This window comes from Mesoplodon bidens, assembly GCF_964165515.1.
Source record: "Mesoplodon bidens genome assembly, chromosome: 13".
Classification (NCBI taxonomy): domain Eukaryota; kingdom Metazoa; phylum Chordata; class Mammalia; order Artiodactyla; family Ziphiidae; genus Mesoplodon; species Mesoplodon bidens.
In genome coordinates, this window is record NC_138169.1 from 40,323,787 (window position 1) to 40,347,476 (window position 23,690).

Here is a 23,690-nt window from a genome sequence, read left to right on the forward strand (position 1 = left end):
GGGATATGGGGGAGGGGGTCTATCCCAGGAAGGCTCAGTAGGGTCCTGCTCCGGAACATTTTCAGTGCTCTCTCTAGCCGACTTCCCAGCGCCTTTGTCAAAGCGGACAGCACCCGCTTCCTGAAACAGTCTCCACACGCAGCTCCAGAAACAACCCTCTCCCTGGTTTTCTGTCTACTTCTCTGGCAGGCTCTGCTTGTCCTCCTTTGCTGATTCCTGGTCCTGGCCTTTAAAGGCTGGTTGTGTGTGTGTTTTCCTTTATGTCCCTGTCTCAGGTGATCCCACCCAATTCCACTGCTTCGAATATTCCAATAACTCCCAATTTCTATCTCCAGTTTTGTTACTCTTCTGATGAGCTTCAGACCTACATATCCATCTGTCTAGCTGTCATTTCTCTTTGGATTCACATGTTGAAAACCCAACTCTTGATATTTCCCACTTCCCTGCCAAACTTCTCAAGCTTCTGTATCTTGGAGAATGGTGCCAAAATCCATCTGATTGTCGAGAATGGACACCTAGGGTGTCATCCGTGATCCTCCCTTCTTCCCTCCCATCTCTCTCTTCTATCTCTTGAATGAGGAGCTACCCCCGCCCTCCCCCTCAACTATCAAAGCCATCAAAAGAGGCCTTCAGACCTGCAAGCTAAACTAGGTTTCCCTGTTACAAGCTCACAGCGTTCAGGTGCTGACCACAGTACTGTTCTCCCTTACTAAGCTCCCACAGAGGCAGGCTCAAAGAAGCCCTCCCAAGAGAAAGGATGAGCTTTCCCTAGATCCGGGGGCAGCCTTGCCCCACGCGAGCACGCGGCCCTGAGCAAGCCTCCCGGAACGGAGTGGAAGCCAGGCCCGGAACGTGTCAGCGAAGGTACGGCTGGGATCCAGGGCGCCGACGCCCTCCCTCGGCACCCGTCAGGCTTCCGGGTCACCCCTCGGCCCTCCGCCCTCGGCCCTCCGCCCTCCGCCCGGTGGGCCGCAGTGGGACCCCGCCCTCCCGGAAAGGGGAGGAACCTCTAGCGGAGAGCTGGCCGTGGTCTCGGCCGGTGGGGCGGGCCCCCCTCCCGCGGCCAGGGGGCAGGCGCCGCGAGTCACGTGCCGGAGTGCTGGGGGCGTGGCACCAGGAAGCGGCCTCAGCGCCCGCGAGATCGCCGCCGCCGCCGCCGCCGCACTGCCGGAGTCCCCGCGCCCGGCGCCGCTAGGTCAGCTCCACGCTGGCGGCCGCCCCCGGGCCCACTGCCGCCGCTGCGGCGCCCGCCATGGGCGAGGAGGACTACTACCTGGAGCTGTGCGAGCGGCCGGTGCACTTCGAGAAGGCGAACCCGGTCAACTGTGTCTTCTTCGATGAGGCCAACAAGCAGGTGCGGGCAGGCCCGCGCCCTCCTCCCCCGCGCGGCCCGGCGCGCCCTGCCCGCCGCCCCCGGTGCCCCTGGGTGTCCCGCGCGCTGGGGCCGGGAGCCCGGGGACCAGGCCTGGGGCCTCTCCTGCCGTGCGGGCGCGGGATCCGCGCCAGTCCCTTCCTGTGGGACCAGGCTCCGCCGCGGCCGGGGCTTTCCCCCGCGAAGTGACAGCGGGGCGGACCCCATCCCCCGCGCCGACCCTGCGCCCCTCGGCCGATGTGGTCAGCTGGTAGCACTCCGGTGTTTCCTCGGCTCCTTTTGTTGTCTGTGTTTGTCATTAGTTTCCCTTGCATTCAAAGATGTAGACGTTGAGATTTTCATCATTGGAATCTTGTAAAGGGGCGGGGTACGGGGGGCAGCGGGGCGGAGGAGCAGGGTGTGCGCAAGTGCCGCCGCGTCGCCTTTGCCGAAACGGATTAAAACTTGGAGCCTTGCTCGGCGGGCTGCTCTCGGAATGGGAGACTTTTTTGGTCTCTACTCTCTTGTTTCTGAAGATTCTTGTGGACACCAAGCCTCTGCACTTTGCTATGCGCCACGTTAGTTTAGTTGAACCAAGGGTAGGGTGTAGCAGAAATCATCGTTGCAGGTTGGTATATGTGCCTAAAGCCTTTAAAAGTTCAGGCCGTTAAAACGTTGCTGCTTTTCCCTCTCAGGTTTTTGCTGTTCGATCCGGTGGAGCTACTGGAGTGGTAGTTAAAGGCCCAGATGACAGGAATCCCATCTCATTTAGGTAATGATTGTATTGACGTTTTCAGAATATTTCAGCATGTAAACAAAATGGTATTTTTCTGTTGTCATTCAGAAGATTGTTTTAAATTTTGTCCTTGTCTCCCCTAAGAGGGCTGAAGTGGGGGGCATATCCCAGTCTGTAGGAAAAGGGAAGCAGACACCTGCTGTGCAGTCTTGGTGGCACATCTCAGTACCTCCTGCAGAGTGAATGTGTGGAGGCCTTCCCTGTTGTTTTGGGATCCAGATACTCCAGCGCAGGGCACCTACTTCCTGGCACTTGAAATTAGCCGGTCGGTGCGTTTATGTGCCTATTTCCGGTTTCTTGAGGGGAGGGCCTTCATTTCCTCTTTGGGCCCAGGGTCTTTGCAGAGCGTTTGGGAGGTGGAGAAGATCCCTAGGTCAGTGTTTCCCATCTAATACAGTGCATTAAAATCTCAGCTTCCACTATACTTAAGGGGAATGAATAGCAGCCTCTTTCACTTTCAGAGATATCTCAGTTTGGATGATAAACTATCTGGTCACCTTAACTCTTTTGATTACAGAAGGGGAAAGTACAGTGTATGCCCTCATTTTACATTTTACAATTGGCTTGTGTAAATAGGAAACAGTTTTTGAAGCAGAAAATGAATCAGCCTCTTTTTCTTTGATCATCATCTGGAAAACACTGATTGCAGCCCCTGTGCTGGGCACCAGGCGTGGGAAGGCTTTGAGTTAGCTTGGCTCCCTTCTGGAAAAGTCATACATTTAGTGTGGGAGGCAGGTGAGTGGACTCACACAGTTGACTGTGGTAGGTGCTGTAGTAGTGCTCTGTTCAGAATGTGGCCACAGAGAAGAGATGGACATTGGTCTTGGGATGGGCTGGGGAAGACCACTGCCCAGGCGGGGGAAGGCCTCAGAGTGGAGCGAGGCTTGAAAGAGAAGATTCTAGGTAGAGAAGAGAAGAAACTTCTGGATGGAGAGAACAAGAAGGCATGCAGGCACCGTGTTGGGGGGACTCCGAGTGTGACTAAAAATGAGGTTTCATGCAGGGAAGGGGTGGGTGGTGGTGTGACCTCTGGCAGCAGTCGGCTATATTCTGCTGTGGATTTCAGGCTTTATCTCGTTCCTGAAGGTAAAGGTGGGGCGCGGCTTGATGAGATCAATGTTTGGAAAGAGCGCACTGTTGCAGCATTGAAGCTTGATTATTGGGAGCCTGTCAGTCAGGGATCCCATTAAGAGACAATTGCTATAACCTGAGCAGGCGCAGGGAAGACCAGCCTGAAGGCACTGTAGACCAGCAAACGATAGGCACTCAAGGGTTGCTTAAGAAGGTCTGGGGTAACACTTGGTGGTCTCTTGGGTGTGGAAACTGAGGGTGAGGCCATGATTATCCAGATTAAGGGGCTCAGGAAGGCTTGAGGGGGGAGATACTGAACTTAACCCTCTTTTAACAAAACATCTTATTTACTTTTAATAGCTTTATTGTGGTCTGCTTATCATTAATTGCATATATTTGACATATGCAGTTGATGAGTTTCGACACATGTATCCATGAAACCATCACCAGTCAGGACAGTGAACATCCCCTTTCCTCTGAGAGTTTCCTCTGTGGTCCATTTCTTAACTTCCCATGTAACGTCCGATTGAGGCAGTTGTGAGACCCGAGGTGGAGCCCACCTGGTGGTGCAGCCCATTGGGTACTGGGTGGCAAAGAGTAGACTCCTTTCAAAAGCACTGCTGTACGTCAATCAAAAATAAGTAAGGAGGGCTTCCCTGGTGGCGCAGTGGTTGAGAGTCCGCCTGCTGATGCAGGAGATACAGGTTCGTGTCCCGGTCTGGGAAGATCCCACATGCCGCGGGGCGGCTGGGCCCGTGAGCCATGGCCGCTGAGCCTGCACGTCCGGAGCCTGTGCTCCGCAACGGGAGAGGCCACAACAGTGAGAGGCCCGCGTACCGCAAAAAAAAAAAAAAAAAAAAAAGTAAGTAAATAAATATTTCACAGCTGCCAGCATCTCAAAGAAAAAAGAAAGTGCTGCTGTGAGGGCGATGGAGAGGGAAGGCGGCAGTGTGTGGAGAAGGTTACTGCGTGGGTCTAGACTTAGTTACGCCTAAAGGGAGGCTCAGGTGAAAGTGCAGTGTTCTCAACACCTCAGTCGCTTGTTACCTGCAATTCTGTCGATTTCTCCCGTCACACCCGTTGCCAGTTGGACTTTGTTCTTTGAAAAGCAGTCCTACTGATAGCTTCAGAAACATAGTTTTAATTTTAAACTAAGATTTGCTGCTTCCCGAATTTTTTTTTTTCTTTTTTTTTGTGGCTGCGTTGTGTCTTCCTTACTGCATGTGGGCTTTCTCTAGTTGTGGCGAGCGGGGGCTACTCGTCCTTGCGGTGCGTGAGCTTCTCATTGCGGTGGCTTCTCTTGTTGTGGAGCACGGGCTCTAGGCGCGTGGGCTTCAGTAGTTGTGGCTCGTGGGCTCTAGAGCACAGGCTCGGTAGCTGTGGTGCACGGGCTTGGTTGCTCCGCGTCATGTGGGATCTTCCTGGACCAGGGCTCGAACCCATCCATGTCCCTGCATTGGCAGGCGGATTCTCAACCACTGCACCACCAGGGAAGTCCCTTCCTGAATATTTAACTTGTCTTTTTTCTTCTCACAAAATGATAGATGCTAGAATGCAGTTTTGAAGTGTAACTCATAACCTGCTCTCTCTTCTTTTAAAGAATGGAGGACAAAGGAGAAGTGAAGTGCATTAAGTTTTCCTTAGAAAATAAGATATTGGCTGTTCAGAGGACCTCAAAGACCGTGGTAAGACATATCTTTAAATACAGTATGAAGAAAAGGACATTAGAAATACATTTGGAAGAGAATGAATTGCAAAATTCCAGTGTTAAAGGAACCATTTATTATTTTAATGTCATGGAAGCTATAGTTATGCTGCATTGTATTTGAGCCTTTGGATTCTTGAAGGTGAGAAAGACATTTAAATGGGTAAATACTTATGGCCTTAGTTTTTTTTTACTTAATTTTTTTTTAAGTAAGTTGGAACCTCAGGTATCTTTTGTATTGATTAAGATCCAGCACCATAAGTTATGCGAAGCATATCTTTGGTGACTTTGTGAGTTAAGCTTACCAGAGTAACTCCATTTATTCAATTCTCTCATCTTTGAATGCTCAACCTAATAGGACCAGATATTCAAAGCTGGAGCAGCCTGTCGGCATTTTAGTCTTCATAAATCTTCACCATCGCCATTTGTGAAGTAGAGGAAAAGCTGTCGGGAAGGAGGCAGAATCCTGTTTCCTTCTGTCAGTATTAATTACTAAAATTTTTGGAAAGCCCCTAGTAAAATACAGCAACCATTTCTCTGAAATCAACCATTTGAGGAATGAACTCTCAAAATCAGTTTCTAAACCCGAACAGTATTTGGATTAACTCGTTTTTAAAAAATTGAATTGTCGACCTGCTGCTATTAAGGGGGCAGCTTGTCCAAATCAGTCTTTTTATTTTTCCTGTCTTTGGGTTTTGTCAAGTTTTTTTTCTGATCACTTTTTAAATTTATTTGTCTTTTTCTCTTGTCTCATTGTATACCAAAGTAGGTCGGCAGTATGCTGCCCAATCCACATTTCTCCTCGTGCGTGTTTTTGTTTTCCAGGATTTTTCTAATTTTACCTCAGATAGTCCTCAGCTGGAGTACACTCAGGAGTGCAAGGTATGGGCCTGATCCTTTCCCAGCTGGTGAGCGTTAACTCCCGGGGTAGAGGCACAGGGTAGCGTGGTAATTTAGAGCACGAACTTGGAAGCAGGTTGTGCTTGAATGCTGGGATCTGCCTCACGTTGGCTCTGACTTTGGACACTTCTTAAAGTTTTTAAAGCCTGTTTCTTCGTCTGTAAGATGTAGCTGGAAGAATTAAATGGACGCAGGATGCTGAACACTGAGCCACGTCAGCACTTGGTGGCTGTTGTTTTCCTGTTGCCCCTGCCCTCCTCTGCTGGGCGGCGATAGCAGCCTCTTCGGAGGTTTTTGGAAAAGGAGTTCTTTTTCCCTTTTTCCTGACGATGTTTTCTTTTCTCGACTTGTGCTCTTCGTGTCCTTCCCCTTCCCTCCTCCCTCCCTTCCTTCCCTCGGTGGAGATTCTAATCCATTTTAATTAGATTTGCCGGCTATGATGAACTAGGCTAGTGGGGGCTCAGCTCAGCGGGCATCGCGGCACCCGGGAAACCCGCAGAAGCTGCAGGTGGATAGGGTATAGCTTTTTCATTTTTGTGACGGTTTTGCTGATTGGGGATCCAGGTGGGTCCCTCAGCAAGGAGGGGCCCATCTGCAAATGCCTGAGCCCCTGGCAGAGCTCTGGGTCCTCTGTGTGCAGCAGAGCCCTGGCCCAGCTGCCCCTTGGCTCCCAGCGCTGCTCTTCACCACGTGACTTGGGACAGGGCTCAAGGCCTCCAACCCCATTTGGGGCAAGAGCCACAGAGAATCTTTAGGCCTTTATACTTTTTTTTTTTTTTTTTTTGCGGTACGCGGGCCTCTCACTGTTGCGGCCTCTCCTGTTGCGGAGCACAGGCTCCGGACGCGCAGGCTCAGTGGCCACGGCTCACGGGCCCAGCCGCTCCGTGGCATCTTCCCGGACCGGGGCGCGAACCCGCGTCCCCTGCATCGGCAGGCGGACTCTCAACCACTGCGCCACCAGGGAAGCCCTAGGACTTTATACTTTTATAATGCCAGCTTTTATGATGTGTTTGACTCAGAGTGTCAGCTGTCCTTTGATTCCTAAAGTAGAGGTTGGTATCGGTGAGTGCTGGGCAGTTGCCTTTCCCTCTGTCCTGTTGACGAGAAGGACTTCAGATTCAAGTGCTTCAGTGAGGCGTTACAGGTGAAAATCTGGGAGCAGTGTATTTAAAAGAAAGTTTGATTTGTTCATAAGTAATCAAATCTCGGTAACTTTAATTAAAGAGCAATACAAACAACAAGGTATTTTAAGCTTTTGAAGAGAATTATACATACATTTTTTTTCTTTTAATTAAAAAAAATCTTTTACAATTCTTTTCAGACCAAGAATGCCAACATACTAGGATTCTGCTGGACCAGTTCTACTGAAATTGTCTTCATCACAGATCAAGGAATCGAATTGTACCAGGTACTATATTACTTACGTGTGCTAGAGAGAGGTCTGTGGTCATGTTTTGGCCGCCTTTTGAATTCACTAGATAGATATTTTGAGATTCCAGAGCTTTAGTCTTTCGTTTGGGTTTTTATTCTTTTTTTCTAATTACAAGTAATACATGTTTTTTGTAAAACATTCAAACGTTACCAAGATATATGGAAGGTAAAAGTCCCCCATAGTCCCTAGAAGTAACCATTATGAACCATTTGATGCATCTTCCTCCATTTCATTCCTACACAGGTAGCAACATTTATTTTACAGAAATGGTTATGTTGTATATAAGCTTGTGGCTGGCTTTATTTATTTATTTATTTGGGGCATAGCTGTCATTAGATGTCTTTCCATATTTGTTCTGGCTGGTATTCTGTCGTGTGGACCTGCTACAGTTCAACCAGTTCCTGTTGAACTTCATGCTTGCTTTCATTATTTAGTGATTACAAACAATTCTACAGTGATTTCAAGCAGTGAACGGGTTTGTAACCATTGTTTTATATTCTTAGGTGAGTCAATTGTTGGAAGGGAAATAACAGCCTAGGTACGAACATCTAGAAAGCTGAAAAGATATCACTGAATTTCTTCTAGAAGTTGCATTCTCACTAGCAATGTAGGAATCTCCATTTTCCAAACCTTTAGCAGAACTGGATGTTATAAGTCTGTAGACATTTGCCAATCTGAGAGGTGGAAAGCCATTTTAATTTGTATGTTTCATTATGAGGGAGGTAGGCATCTTTTGTATGTTGTGTTTCCTCTTGAACTGCCTCTTCCTCTTAAAAAGAATTTTTTTAATTGTGATAAGAAGCACATAACGTGAAATTTACCGTCGTAACCATTTTTTAAGTGTACAATTCATTAGTGTTAAATATATTCACATTGTAGTGAAACAGATCTCTAGAACTTTCATCTTGTAAAACTGAAACTCTGTACCTATTAAACAACAACTCCCCCATTTCCCCTTTCCCAGCCTGTGGTAACCACTGTTGTTCCCCTGTTTCTATGAATTTGTCTGCTTTAAGGACCTCTGCCTCATATAAGTGGAATCATACAATGTTGGTCTTTTTCTGCCTGTCTTATCTCACTTAGCATAATGTCCTCAAGGTTTATCCATGTTATAGCATGTGTCAGAATTTTCTTCCTTTTTAAGGTGAATAATATTCCATTGTTATACATACACCACATTTTGTTTATCCATTCTTCCACTGATGGACACTTGGATTGCTTCCATTTTTTTGGCTGTTGTGAATAATGCTGCTATAAACATGAGTGTGTAAGTATCTCTTTGAGACCCTGCTTTCAATTCTTTTGAGTATATACCCCTAAAATGGGATTGTTGGATCACATGGTAATTCTGTTTTTAATTTTTGAGGGATTACCATACTGTTTCCAGTGGCAGTTATGCCATTTTACATCCCCACCAACAGAGCACAGGGTTCCAGTTTCTACACATCACCACCAACACTAGTTGTTTTCTGTTTTATTGATAGCGGTCATCCTGCTGGTTGTGAGACGGTATCTCATTGTGGTTTTGATTTGCATTTCTCTGATTAGTGATATTGAACAACTTTTCATGACTTTTTGGCCATTTGCATGTGCTCTGGACAATCTCTATTCAAGTGCTTTGTTATTTGGGTTATTTCTTTTTGTTGTTGAGTTGTAGGAGTTCTTCATATATTCTGTATATTAACCCCTTATCAGATAGATGATTTGCAAATGTTTTCTCCCGTTCCGTAGGTTGCCTTTTCACTCTACTGATTTTTACTTTGCACCTTCCTCTTTATCTTCTAATATGTTCTAGCTGCCTGACCTATTGGGAAAGCTTCTGAGATCTCGCTAAGTGGAGCCAATGTGGAGAGTGTTAGTAGTCTTTCAGGTGTTAAACTTTGTTGCCCTAACGAAAGCAGTGTAATTTAGAATGTACGAATGGAGGAGATACACCTGTATAACAGTGTGCAAAGTGAATGTTGTGGTGCTTTGCTGTAGGGCTGTAATCAGAACCTTAGCTGACCAGCAGAAAGAAAGAAAAACTACACGAATCCCATACGTACAGAAATAGAATTTTGTACCTATGATAGCAAATGACTGCTTGCTTTACAGAAGGGTTCCCTGGGGCAGTCATTTAAAAGTATAGCTTTCTGTTCTCAGTAGTAGAAAAGTGTACATTCAGGTCATCTAGATGGTTTTCAGATCTTCAAGAAATAAGTTAGAAAGAAAGAGGACTCCAGCACATCTTTATTTTATTGTACCTGGATTATCGAGAAACCCACGCCCCCAACCCTGACTTCCAGGTCTGTTCTGCAGGGCAGTGTTCTGGGAGCATTAACATCTTGGGGCCGTATTCAGCATTCCTTGATGTATCAGAAGATTGAGAGTATATTTGAAATGTGCCTTGATTATAAAATGCTAGGTTTGCATGCGGAGTCTCATGAACATGTCTGTTAGAAGAAGGGAGCCCCTCCCAGCCTCAAATTGAGACTGCAGGCTGGGTGGTGCCTGGTTTGGTACACGTGGCTCCAGGGGCTCGGGTTTGTTTTGACCGTTTCCATGACGAGTGAGGATGCTGCTCCTCCCTGCCCTTCGGTGGACGGTGCCTGGGAATGAGGAGGCTCAGCGCTGCCCTGCAGTGAAGTGGGCTGCCTAGGCTGTCACTGGGCAGGCAGGTCCCCTCCCCTCTCCGAGCCTTATTTTCTCCCCTCAAATTGGCCTAATGATGCCCAGCTCTCAGCGTTGTGGAGAGGGTAAATGAGCTAAGATTTGGAAGCACTAAGCATAGGGCTGGATAAATGGTAGCTGTGATAAATAAAAATGATTATTTTCTTCTGTTTAACCTACTGGGTTTTTTCTTCTGCTTTTTATTATTTTCTTTATTTACTGTGTCAGTCTTAAGACTTTTTTTTTAATTTATGGCTGCGTTGGGTCTTCATTGCTGCGTGTGGGCTTTCTCTATTTGCGGCAAGTGGGGGCCACTCTTCATTGCTGTGCACTGGTTTCTCATTGCAGTGGCCTCTCCTGCTGCAGAGCACAGGCTCTAGGCGCGCGGGCTTCAGTAGTTATGGCGTGCAGGCTCAGTAGTTGTGGCTCGTGGGCTGTAGAGCACAGGCTCGGTAGTTGTAGTGCATGGGCTTAGCTGCTCCGTGGCATGTGGGATCTTCCCAGACCAGGGCTCGAACCCGTGTCCCCTGCATTGGCAGGCAGACTCCCAACCACTGTGCCACCAGGGAAGTCCCAGTCTTCAGACACTTTGCTGTTGTGTTTGTTTGTTTGTTTTTGGCCAAGCCGCGTGGCATGCAGGATCTTAGTTCCCCAACCAGGGATTGAACCCGTGTGCCCTGTAGTGGAGGCATGGAATCCTAACCTCTGAACGACCAGGGAATTCCCCATTTGCTGTTTTTAAGTGAAGGCTCTCTTTCTTGAACTTTGCATCAGGTATTACCAGAGAAACGGAATCTGAAACTCCTGAAGAGCCAGAACATCAACGTGAACTGGTACATATACTGTCCTGAGAGTGCTGTGATTCTGCTGTCCACCACGGTGCTTGGAAATGTGCTGCAGCCCTTCTATTTCCGGGTGAGAGTCAGCTTCCCTTTAAAAAAAATGTCCCCTCCTACCTTGTTCCTCTAACATCCTAACTGATCCAGTAACTTCAAAGGGGGCACGGTCCTCCAACAAGAGCCTTGCCACTTCCAACCACCAGAGGGCACCCCGTACCATCCCATTACCGCCAAGAATGAGTCCTTCTGGGGACAGGCCCCTGGGACCCTGGAAAGGATGGAAAGACATAGTGCGTGTATATCCTCAATGATTTGATGTGGCAAGTGCTAAAACATCAGAGGGGGTTTAATAAGCTTTTCTTAAGACTTTTTTCTTCCCCAAACAGGCTGGCACTATGTCAAAGCTGCCCAAGTTTGAGATCGAATTACCAGCTGCACCTAAGTCAACTAAACTGAGCCTCTCAGAGAGAGACATTGCCATGGCGACGATGTACGTCTGTTCTTTGAGAGAATTCCTTCTCGTAATTGCTTTCAGGGATATCATGATAGAAGAAGCATGTTGTAAGAACTCCAGGGCTGCCCGTGCTCCAGTAGCCTTGGAACACATGATAAGGACTCCGCCTTCCCTGCTTTGTATCCAGATCTTATGAATGTAGAAAGCCCATCATCTTCTTGACATTCTTTTTTGATTTTATTAACTGTGATCTTAGGGAATTTTTCACCGTTCTAGTCTGATAAAATGAGAACATTGAACCGATTTATTTCTTAGGTTTCTTAGTTTTAGAAATTTCTTTTCAATTGGTGAGTCAAAACTTATCACACATTATTTTTTAGCTAAAATATATCATACTTGTTCTAAAGAAAAACAGTTTACATTTTTTTTTTTTTTTTTTTTTTTTTTTTGCGGTAGGCGGGCCTCTCACTGTTGTGGCCTCTCCCCTTGCGGAGCACAGGCTCCGGACACGCAGGCCCAGCAGCCACGGCTCACAGGCCCAGCCGCTCCGCGGCACGTGGGATCCCCCCAGACCGGGGCACGAACCCGTGTCCCCTGCATCGGCAGGCGGACTCCCAACCACTGCGCCACCAGGGAAGCCCACAGTTTACATTTTTGATCTAACAAATGTAGACCTGAATTACTTATGTAGGAAGGTATATTTTCATTTGGAAATGCAGATATCTCAAATTTTAAAACTTTATTATGAAAGTATCAAACACACAAAAATAGAAACTGATACAAAGAATCTCCTATATACCCATATTCAACAAAATATAAACAGTTTGCTCCTAAATTACTTCTGATTCTTCTATGGTTCTTCTATGGCCTAAAACAGTGGTTTCCAAACAGTAAAATTTTTTAGCATTTAGAATGTTTTTTTTTTTTTTAAGAAATCTGCAGCATCCTGGTTTAGAAAAAGATAAAATGAGAACAGTCCTTGCAAAGGGGGAGACCCTTCCCCCAGGCTCCTCCTTGTCCCTGAGGCAGCCCCAGCAAAGTGTGAACTCCTGGAATAAAAATGTACATGCAGGAACTGGTCACGGCAACATGTATCAGATGAGGCTTCAAAATCAAGAGTGATAATATTTTCCTGTGATTAAGGAATGTACTCATTATATAAAACTCGGAAATTACAGAAAGTTAAAAAGAAAATGGACTTAGCATATTACTCAAGGGCAGCTATTGACAACATGTATTTCATTCCAGTAGTTTTGGACATTCTGCAGAAGTCATTCTGCAGAAGTTTGTGTTTTTCTTTTGAAATATTGTGATCAAGCTATATTTAGTTTTGTTTTTTTAATTTTACTTTTGGCTGCGTTGGGTCTTCATTGCTGCGTGTGGGCTTTCTCTAGTTGCGGTGTGCAGGCTTCTCACTGCGGTGGCTTCTCTTGTCGCGGAGCACAGGCTCTAGATGCACAGGCTTCAGTAGTTGTGGCTCGTGGGCTCAGTAGTTGTGGCTCGTGGGCTGTAGAGCACAGGCTCAGTAGTTGTGGCGCACAGGCTTAGTTGTTCCACAGCATGTGGGATCTTCCCGGACCAGGGCTCAAACCCGTGTCCCCTGAATTGGCAGGCAGATTCTTAACCACTGCACCACCAGGGAAGCCCAAGCTATATTTAGTTTTGCATCCCCCCTTTTCACTTAACTTTATAATAGGCTTTTTTTTTTAAGCTAACTGCACTGTCTTTGTAAATATTTGTTGGTTGCGAAATACCCCATTAAGTGAATATCTCTTAATTTACTTAACTATGGCCTTATAACTCTGCAGTTAGAACGGAGGGACGTCAAACAGCCAGCCTGACTTACGTCTCTTTGTTCTGTGATTAGATACGGACAGCTATATGTTCTCTTCCTGAGGCATCATTCTCGGACCTCCAATAGTACTGGAGCGGAGGTAGTCCTATATCACCTACCACGGTATATTTAATGCTTTCTTCCCTCTTCTCTGATTGTAAAATAAGAACTAAAGCTTGTCGATCTATCTTTTGACCTTTCTGTTGTCCTACAGAGAAGGCGCCTGTAAAAAGATGCACATATTGAAGTTAAACCGGACAGGGAAGTTCGCCCTGAACGTGGTGGACAACCTGGTGGTCGTTCATCATCAGGACACGGAGGTACGAGTGTTGGGGGGTGTCTTGCTTGAAAGAGCTGTGAAAATGGACAAAATATTCTGAAAGAGACTAGAAAGTGCTTTTTATGCTCAAAGTTTTGATCTTCCAGGTGGAAATGGGTTTGGATTTCTAGATGGTTTAGGAAAACCCTACCAGTTGATTAGCATAATTAAAAACTGTTTCACAAAGTAACACATGTGAGGAGATTGGACTTTGGAACAACTATTTGGTCGAATCATCTAAGCTGGGGATTCCCTGCCGAGCCAGTGTGTTGTGTGAGCACGTGAGCCCTGTACTTCCTCTGTGAGTGTAGATGATGATGGCTTTGAGGCTCTGTGGCCACAGAGAAAGAACTAGAATGATCCTGCTGCTTCTACCCCATCAGCTGGGTGTCTGGTGGGAGACAAGCCACTTCCCTCCTTGCCTCCTGGAGGCTGGTAACACCCGTGTCGATAACTAATAAAGATGTTGCAAGTTAAAGTGAAAAAGATCTGTTCAAGTCACTGGAGCTCTTCGGAGGCAGCATGTCATAGATTCCAGGAATACTTCTGAGAGCAGATAGACATGTACCAGAGAGCTGGGATGTTCCAGCAGGTTCCTCCTCAAATAAGAACCAGCGTGCAGGGGTGGAACGCAGACACGGGGCTCCTTCAGCTCATCCCAAACAGCAGATGTGAGGTCACGAGAGGGATGGGTGGAACCGTGGTTTGTCTGGGCTGATACCAGTCTTGTCTTTCTCCCCCTCAGACATCAGTGATATTTGATATCAAGCTGAGGGGGGAGTTCGATGGCAGCGTTACCCTCCATCACCCGGTGCTTCCAGCTCGATCCATTCAGCCCTATCAGATCCCTGTGGCAGGTAAAAGGGAATCTCTGTGTGTGCGTGGATGGGGGAGTCGATAAAGGGCTTGCCAGATCTGTTTGCTTATGTAAGGGGTGATTCCGTTTTTTGTTTTGTTTTGTTTTTTAAATGATACTTCTGCTGATTCTTTAAAATTGTGTTCTTGTGAAAGTGTTTTTTTATTTTTTGGTCCTGTGGGATCTTAGTTCCCTGACCAGGGATCAAACCTGCGCCCCCTGCAGTGGAGGTGCAGAGTCTTAACCGCTGGATCGCCAGGGAAGTCCCGTGAAAAGTGTTTTATGAGAGAGAAGAATCTTCCTTTGAAGAAAATAGAATGATTCTCTTCTCTGAGCTTTAAAATGGAGAGTTGTGATTACCCATTGAAGCCCAAAGATTTTTTTTAATGTTGAATAAGACCTTGACATTTCTGTTGGTCTGTGCTCTGTAGCCCTGAGGTTAAAGTTGGCTGCTTATGGCTGTTGTTTTAACCTGGGATCACTTTTCCTTATCTTTCTCACATTCTGCGTCATAATTATAATAAATGCTGCGTTTTCCCTTGGCTGATGGTCACAGTAAGTACTTAGGCTGTGGTCCTGAGGTTATTCTGAACCACTCCTCCCACCTGGAGAGATGGCAGTAGGAAGTCAGAGAAGAGAGAGGCTCGGGATTTCAGAAAAAGGGAAGGAAACCATTTGGTTCCTTTTGCTTTTCTCCCAGTGTCATCGATTTTAAGGTAGAACTCAAATCATATTCTCTTCTTTTTAAGGAGATTGGAGTCTAGAGTAAGCTAGTTGACGTTTCAGTGTGTAAACCGTTGTCAGATGGTACACATTTGGAACTCTGGGAGGAGTGTTTTCTTAAAAGGAATCCCCGTCAGATAGCTTTGGTGTGTCAGCCTCGCCTGCTGGCAGGATATCCTTGTACCTGTCACAGGGAAGAATCAGATCAGGCTCTGGCTGATAGTTTAGCAAGAGCACTGCCTCTTGCCTGCCCGCCCAGTCTTGCCAGATCAGCCAGAAGCTGAGCAGAGGTTGAGAATAAGCTACAGTGGAACCTTGAACAGTGGGGTTAATCCACATATAATTTATGGTCAGCCCTCCATAGCCGAGGTTCTGCATACAAGGATTCAACCAACCACAGTGGTTTTTACTGTTGAAAAATATTCCTGGGCTTCCCAGGTGGCGCAGTGGTTGAGAATCCGCCTGCCAATGCAGGGGACACGGGTTCAAGCCCTGGTCCGGGAGGATCCCACATGCCATGGGGCAACTAAGCCCGTGTGCCACAACTACTGAGCCTGCGCTCTAGAGCCCGTGAGCCACAACTACTGGAGCCCACGTGCCATAACTGCTGAGGCCCATGTGCCTAGAGCCCGTGCTCCAAAACGAGAGAAGCCACCCCAATGAGAAGCCTGCGCACTGCAACGAAGACCCAACACAGCCAAAAATAAATAACTTAAAAAAAAAAGAAAAAAAATATCCCTGTATAAGTGGATACATGCAGTTCTAACCCGCCTTGTTTGAGGGTCAGCTGTAGTTCGCACGTTCGATTAGGTCTCTTGGCCCTCTGTTCTTTCCAGCTTCTTCCTTTTCCCAGGGTAGTGATGTTTAAAAGGGTAGAGTGTGTCAGATGATTGGCTTGTATCTGCTGCTCACTCAGCATGAAGGTAACTGCTGGCGAATTGGGGCAGAAACAACTATAAACGTTTCAACCCTTCAGCTCTGTTCCAGTTGTTTAGGACCAGTAAGAAGGTAGTCAGGGTTCTGATTGGCTGTTTATATAAAGCAAAGGCCAGGTGTGGCTAAAACAAGAGCCCAGAGATTAATAAGAATTCAAGAGTCCGTGAATCTCTGGGCTTCTAGAGTGGGTTGGCAAAGCGTTTTTTGTGGTTAATGACTCTTTGTTTTTCCTGCTAGACTCCAAGCCCCTCACAGGTTTGTAGCATCTTTGTATCTTGCCCACCTGAGCTGTCGCAGGTGAGCTGTCGCAGGTCAGGAAGAGCTTGTTGGACTACTTTGAAAGACGAGACCAGCAACTTGGGGAAGAGCCAGCCTCCCTCATTTCCCCTTCTGGTTTTGGTCTGTTCGACCAGTGGCTCTCGAGCCGGCTACACGTTAGGATCACCTGGGGGGCTTTCAAAACCGAAGCCATCTGGCTGTCACCTGAGCGCATTAAGTCAACGTGATGAGTAGCCAATCAAGGCCCACATGTAGGACCCTCACTTGTAGGTTTCAAATGCAAGTGTTCTTTGCCTCAGCTTGTCTGGCCCTGTCCTCTACTGGGGGGTCTGTGCAAAATTACCACCTTTTCCAACCTGCCGATTGAAACCTATTTTCCGACTGTACCTGGGTAATTGGAACAGAACTAGGAATAGTCATGTTCAGTTTGCAGGCTGCATTTCTCAAGGTCACTGTGGGCTTCCCCCACAGACATGCACACTCGAGCAATGTCACTGGTCGTTGTGAGTCCCTGTCACGTGAGGGTTTTTTTGGGGGGTCTGCCTCCCAGGTGAGATCTCTGCCCGGACCTACTCTGTGCAGTGGAGAATTGAGCTCATTATTTAGATAATTAAGCCAGAAAACACTTTATTTGAAATAGTCTCAGTGAATTATCTGACTATTTGATTCTGAATCACTCAGGTGAACTTCTCAGTTCTTTAATGTGTAAAAACGAAAACGCTGTGAATTGAACCTTGACCTGCTTTCTCCTTGGCGAGACATCTTCATGGATGGTTCTCGACTTTCCCCTTCCCCCTTCTGGGTGTTATCAGTGGGGCACAACAGTTCACTTCTTCGTTACTTAACTACAGTCGAATGAACAGTTACTGAAGGAAGTATTAAGTGTTACCTTTACGTCCCAGTGCTGGCAGCACTTTCTGGCCGCATCACCAGCCCTCACACACACGCGTCTTCTCTCTTCGTAGGTCCTGCTCCCATGACCAGCCAGTCCCCCATCCCGTGTAAACTCTGTATCCTTTCCGAAGGCCTTGGCCGGGCACAGCAGGGGAGCTGTCCCCTCTCCTTACACTGGGGTCTGAGGGTGGTCCGAGCCCCCGGTCAGGTGTGAATAATGTCGTGGGAAGCGCCTGTGGGGTTTCCTTCCCATCGAGGGCCGGGCACCTAGGGCGGCCTCAGCAAACAGGGTGGGAGGATGCTAATCGGAGCTGGGTTTGCCTTTTGTCTTCATCTCTTCCTGGTTTAGAATTTCCTATAACATGTAGATTCTTCATCCTGGATTGTCTTTCAACCTGACATCATCATCAGTGCAAGCCAAGGTGGGTCGGGGTGGGGGTCACCCTGTTAGAAAGCCGTGCTTGCTGATGGTCTCCCGTCTGTCTTGAGGGGTGCCAGCCCTGGGAGGGTGGAGAAGGGGGTGACTCAGATCATTTCCAGTGAAGCCTTTGGTTCTTCTCTCCTGGAACCCCAGTTGAGAAGGGCTCTGCCCGCCTGCCTGGCAGTGTGGGTGTCAGGAGGTTCAGGGCTGGTGGATGGCTGAGTTACGGAGCTCCTTTGGGAGCCTCAGGAATTGCCTTTTGACTAATGAGCCAGAGCAGGAGAAACCGGAGCCCAGGACCGAACTTCGTGCCCTGCAGACACCCGTTCTCCCTTCAAGGTCAAAGGGGGTTGGTCAGGTGCGGGGAAGGGTCGCCTGTCTGTATGCAGTAGACACTCCACGGGTACACATGGAGGGTCACTGTGAGGAGTCAGCCGACACGCAGAGATGCTTTGGCTGCCAGTCCCACTGTTGTCAGACGTGTCTGAACATTGCAGCCTGTGCTTTGGCGTGAGAAGCAGCCACTGGCTGTGCTTTGCAGCACTTGCCCCCATGAATGTTGAGGGGAACCAGCTTTGCGGCTTTTGTTTTGGTTTGCATCCCACTATTAAATTTGCTGCCTCTCAATCCAGGTTACCTCTGGAACCTCCAAGTGAAACTTCAGCCCATAGTAAACCTCTTGCCAGATAAAGGAAGGCTCATGGACTTCCTCCTCCAGAGAAGGGAATGCAAGACCGTCGTCCTGTCGGTGTGCTCGCAGAGTAAGTGGGGTCCTCACCCTGCGGTCTGATTCCTGACACTGCCTGTGCCGCCCCCTGGGAGACGGGCCACATTTTTATCTTGTCTGCAGCCGGTACGCTCAGTGACAAGTGGATTACTTAACCCCCTGGAAAGGCTGCTCAGTATAAAAATGACTTGTCTCTACGAGACATTTCCTGGGTAAAGACTAAATAAAGCAGACCTAAACATGGGCACACATGAGGGTAGAGGCTGCCCTCCCCAGCTTGAAAACAAACCTTTTTCAGAATCCAAGTCACTCACGACATTTATACCTACTTTGAGAATCTTCTGACGCCCTCCGTAGCTACGTTAGTAACCAGCAAGGGCTGGCGAGTGCCCTTGGGCGCCGGTCTCTACACGTTTCTCGGAATGCCCTGGCGACCGCAGGAAATGAGTCATTTCTCTCACAGTGTTTAAGTTCTAACGTTGACACAAGGTTGGCCGACCTTTGTGAACCTTGACTCCTTCCAGTGTTGACAGAGTCAGACAGAGCAACGCTGCCTGTGATAGCCACTGTTTTTGATAAACTCAACCAGGAGTATAAGAAGTACCTGGACGCCGAGCAGAGTTACACGCTGGTAAGTTGTATGTACGTGATGAGGGCCTCCTCCCCACCCCACCCCGGGTATATTCTCTGTGTAATTATGACACAAGATTCTGACAGAATGACACCACTGAGGTTTGCTGTGTGCCAGAGGGCAAGGTGGCCGGCTGTAGGGAAAACGTAAATCCAGAGTCCCTGTGTCCCACGAGCTAGAGGCTGAACATCATTTAATGTCTTCACCTTCTTTTGTTGTTTTTTAAAAATAAATTATTAGTTTTTCTTTTGGCTGCGTTGGGTCTTTGTTGCTGCGTGCAGGCTTTCTCTAGTTGCAGCGAGCAGGGACTACTCTTCATTGCGGGGCGTGGGCTTCTCATTGCGGTGGCTTCTCTTGTTGCAGAGCACAGGCTCTAGAGCGCAGGCTCAGTAGCTGCGGCCCAGAGCATGGGCTTAGCTGCTCCGCGGCAATGTGGGATCTTCCCGGGCCAGGGATCAAACCTGTGTCCCCTGCATTGGCAGGCAGATTCTTAACCACTGCGCCACCAGGGAGGCCCTCTTTTGTTGTTGTTGTTGTCGTTGTTGTTTTTTCCAGTACGCGGGCCTCTCACTGTTATGGCCTCTCCCGCTGCGGAGCACAGGCTCCGGATGCGCAGGCCCAGCGGCCACAGCTCACGGGCCTAGCCACTCCGCGGCATGTGGGATCCTCCCGGCCCGGGGCACGAACCCACGTCCCCCGCATCGGCAGGCGGACTCTCAACCACTGCGCCACCAGGGAAGCCCTCTTTGGTTGTTTTTAATCTATGTTTGATCTTACACGTAGATAGCTCCTTGGTCTGCCTTCATTTTATGGATAAGAAAATCAGTCTCAGTTTGGTTATTTTATGTCTTTCTGCCAATCCAGAGCCTAGACTCAGTAAATCAGAAATATAATCATTTTGCCGCTTGTTCTTCCTTTCCTTTGAGGATGTAAAAGCTATAAAAAATAAGATGTGTCCTGGCATTCAGTCAAGATCCCCTTAGGACTGTGATGACTCAGTATTAGCACTGTGCTTTTCCTATAGTAGGCTCAAGTGTTGTGAAGGGCTGGAAAAAACTAACATGGCTTATCAGGGTCTGCTGTACTGTTTGTTTCTTATTGTATCTTCTGAAGGTAGAAAGAAGTTCAGGACAAGTGGAATGAATGATTCCACTTCAAGAATCTGATTAGTCCAAAGGCTAAAAATGGAAGTGGTTTTAAACAATAACAAAAACCCCAGAACGCCCGTCCCCTTCAGCTTACTCAGGGATAACCCAAATGCTAGATGGTCTGTGATTAATAAAATTAGGGAGTTATTTTAAGAGGTTAAAAAAAAAAGTCTCCCTGGCAGTCCAGTGGTTAAGACTCTGCGCTTCCTCTGCAGGGGGCGCAGGTTTGATCCCTGGTCGGGGAACTAGGATCCCTGCATGCAGCACGGTGCAGCCAAAAATTTTTTTTTAAAAAGTCTCGATAAAACTATGACTTAGGTTTTTTAGTTCCACCCGTGAACACTGGTGTATTTCCTGACCTCCTAAACTCCTCCCCGGCCAGCACAGGAAAGAGTTTTGTCCAAGTAATGAAGTAAGTGTCATCCTCTGCTCACGTCTTAGGCTCCCAGCATCTAGGGGTTCAGTCTTTTTGGATTAACTGCGAACACGCCATGTCCCGGAAGACGACTGAGGTCCCGTCTGTGATGTATTGTGCAGGCACTGGAAGCAGGGCAGAGCCGGAGCGGCCCGTTCCTCAGGAGGCCGGCGCGCACCCAGGCCGTGGTTGACCAGTCTGACATGTACACCCACGTGCTGTCGGCGTTTGCGGAGAAGAAGGTAGGGGAGGCTCGCCGCCCCTTCTGGACTGAAGATTCCCAAAACAAGGATCTCATTTGAAGGGGACTGAGGAAAATGAGTAGAACTCAGAATGTGATTAGAGTAACCGGGTTACCTTGGGTGAGGACTGAATGCTCATGGTTTGGCTTCTAAGACTCAGGCCTAAAGATGATCCCCGACCCGGGAGGTTCTGGAGGGCTTTGTGCAAAAGCAGCCAAGTAGAACCCTGGAAGCAAGGGGGCAGATAAACAAGGAGCTGTTACACGGAGCCTCCTCTGCCACTCGGGTTCTAAACACTCTTCCCCTCTGTAGGAGATGCCTCAGAAATTCGTGATAGCCGTGCTCATGGAATATATCCGCTCTCTGAACCAGTTTCAGATCACAGTACAGGTACCTTCAAGCCAGCATCTGTGGTCCCACGTTAGAGGGGCAGGGGGTTATTGAAGTAAAAGCACTGTCAGTGCCTTAACTGCGATGACTCTCTGTACGCCACAAGAGTCTGCACACCTGTCTCAGACTCAGTGACCCTCCTCACGTGACCCCATGTTCTCAGGTGGGATGATCAGTTTCAGGCCAGGTCGGGTTCTTTCACCTGTCACTTAGAGCAGCCGTGGTCTCGGCATGCTGAGCCTCTAGTCTGTCGTAGTTGAGCGACATGGACACCGTCTCTCCTTCTGTCTCTGTCTCAGCATTATTTGCACGAGCTTGTCATCAAGACGCTCGTCCAGCACAACCTCTTCTACACGCTGCACCAGTTCCTGCAGTACCATGTCCTCAGCGACTCGAAGCCTTTGGTAAGTACCACCCAATTTTTACTTTTGTAACTTAAAATTTGACCTTTCAACATATGGCAAATCTAATCTGAAAATGGGTCTTCCAGGCTTGTCTGCTGCTCTCCCTGGAAAGTTTTTACCCTCCTGCTCATCAGCTGTCTCTGGATATGTTGAAGGTAACTCTGATACAGCAGAGTTTTAAACCCCATAGAAGGCTGTTCCTATTGCTTGCACTGACCCGGATTTCTCTTTCTCCCTTACTTCTAGCGACTTTCCACAGCAAATGATGAAATAGTAGAAGTTCTCCTTTCCAAACACCAAGTGTTAGCTGCCTTAAGGTTTATCCGGGGCATTGGTGGCCATGACAACATCTCTGCACGAAAATTTTTAGATGCTGCAAAGCAGACTGAAGACCACATGCTTTTCTACACTATATTCCGGTTTTTTGAACAGCGAAACCAGCGTTTGCGAGGGAACCCTAGTTTCACACCAGGTGAGAATATAGCTGCAGGGAAAAGACCTGGGGCGACCACAGACTCGGACAGTAGCAGGAGAGCACTGGCAGCTGAGGGGTGTGCGAGAAGCCTTTTGGTTTGGAGAAGTCTCAGGTTAGTTTTTAAAAGACAAAATTTTGTACCAGCCCGCATAATCCTTAGCCTGTTGTAGTGAGAGTGGATTCAAGGTGCTGATGGAACTGGAGTTCTGCTCTGGAACTGCAGTGGGGTGTCGGGGTGGAAGGCAGGGTAGCCTGCCTGGGCCCAGCTCTGTCTGACATCTGGGCCTGGAATGGCCCTTTCTGAGACAGGAAATGGCTGCCCTGCGGAGGGTTGTAAATGGCCCGGGGCTTGTTGATGTTTTAGCTTTAGGCAGAAAGCATTGGCTAATCACTCTTATCTCCAAAGTTATGAAATCTAAAGCACCCTCTTCCTTAGGACGGGGAGGAACCTGTAACTCTTTGAGGGCTCCCAGCATTTACTGATCACCCTGCGTCTCCCCCACCTCTCAGGGCAGAGGGGCAGTTTGCTGGAGGCTGTAAAGGTTCTGTAGTGGCACAAGCTGGGTAAACAGAAAGGACAACTCAAGAGCTTAGGAAAACAAAGTGTTTTATGAAAGAAAAATAAGTTAAAACCCAGTATCCACATCTAGGAGCTGCAACGTGTTCATTCTTGTTTTCCTCCTTTCGTGCCTTGTCTAACAGATTAAACCTGTATTTTCCTTTACAGGAGAACACTGTGAAGAACACGTTGCGTTTTTCAAACAGATTTTTGGAGACCAAGCTCTAATGAGGCCTACGACGTTCTGAGGTCACTTGCTAGTTTTTTTTTTATATATATATATAAAATGTGTACAAAGTTAATTTATTGCGTTAATAAAGCTCTCTAAACTACAAGATGTTGTAATAAAGTACATCTACGACATCCTCAAATGTTACTAAACATATGGTAGAGAACTTGTGCGATGGCTTCCTCCTACAAAAGGAGACACGTTGCATTGATTGGCCTTCAGAAAGTGTCAGTGAGCAGATAGCCTTCCTAGCGTCCCCTTCTGCCTGCCCGGGAACCAGGCTTCGTTCCTGGAGAACCGGAAGGCGCTCCAGCGTCTTGGGGCTACCTCCAGGCTCAGTAAGACTGCTTCAAGGCAGAGTCTGCATTCCTGAGTTTAAAAGCGCTATGGCCGAAGCTGCTGCCGTTAAATAGCCTGACATCTGCTCGCACTCAGGGTTCAACCGAGCCGTGACAATGCAGCTGCTGTCCAGTGGTAAACCGACCAACTGACCTGCAGTCTCCGAAGCCCGTGAGCGGGCTAGAAATTGAGGAGCTGCTCTCGCTCTGTACCTCTGTATCGCTCTTGAGCGGCCAAACTTTTGGCTTTATTTATCGATGGTCCTGTGAGGGACAAAAAGAATGAACTTTCGGATCATTTCTTTAGGAGAAAAGGAGACAGTTTCTACTGTAACACAACTTCCTATCCCCCAGAGATTAAGGGGGGAAAAAAAAAAAAAAAAAAAACCCTCATTTTCTAAATCAAGCAAATTAGTACTATTCTTTCAGCCACAGGTCATTTACAGAAGCTGAAGTGACCACAGAGGCAAAAAGATCCTAAGGAGAACTCCCAATTAGAGGTGAACAGCAGAGGCAGTGTTCTGCTAGAACAGCGAACGGAAATGAAAGCTGTTCCAGGGCACCGCTGGGCTGTGGCTGGACTCGTGTCCTTCACCTCAGCAGCGAGGAGCCCTGGGCTGCTGACGCACAAACTCACTTCCAATCTGATGACGCGAGGCCTCCAGTTCTCTAA

At 47.8% G+C, this 23,690-nt stretch overlaps 2 protein-coding genes across 2 annotated transcripts in view; one reads left to right on the forward strand and one right to left on the reverse strand.

The window, feature by feature from the left end:
* Positions 1 to 1,160: 1,160 nt before the first annotated feature.
* RMC1 (regulator of MON1-CCZ1) lies at positions 1,161 to 22,742 on the forward strand. The gene is made up of 20 exons (XM_081253137.1): positions 1,161 to 1,354; positions 2,047 to 2,123; positions 4,819 to 4,903; positions 5,749 to 5,805; positions 7,145 to 7,231; positions 10,679 to 10,819; positions 11,130 to 11,233; positions 13,065 to 13,154; positions 13,246 to 13,351; positions 14,096 to 14,207; positions 17,110 to 17,154; positions 17,407 to 17,460; positions 18,092 to 18,220; positions 18,711 to 18,817; positions 20,503 to 20,622; positions 20,935 to 21,012; positions 21,312 to 21,416; positions 21,503 to 21,571; positions 21,663 to 21,888; positions 22,619 to 22,742. The coding sequence occupies exons 1-20, from the start codon at positions 1,253 to 1,255 to the stop codon at positions 22,696 to 22,698; spliced, it is 1,974 nt and encodes a 657-aa protein (XP_081109263.1). The 5' UTR covers positions 1,161 to 1,252; the 3' UTR covers positions 22,699 to 22,742.
* The window catches only part of NPC1 (NPC intracellular cholesterol transporter 1), a 49,423-nt gene continuing 48,214 nt past the window's right edge, over positions 22,482 to 23,690 (reverse strand). The window contains exon 25 of the mRNA XM_081253136.1: positions 22,482 to 23,281. Coding sequence (XP_081109262.1) covers positions 23,199 to 23,281 — 83 coding nt within the window. The 3' untranslated portion in view covers positions 22,482 to 23,198. The remainder of the gene's footprint in view (positions 23,282 to 23,690) is intronic.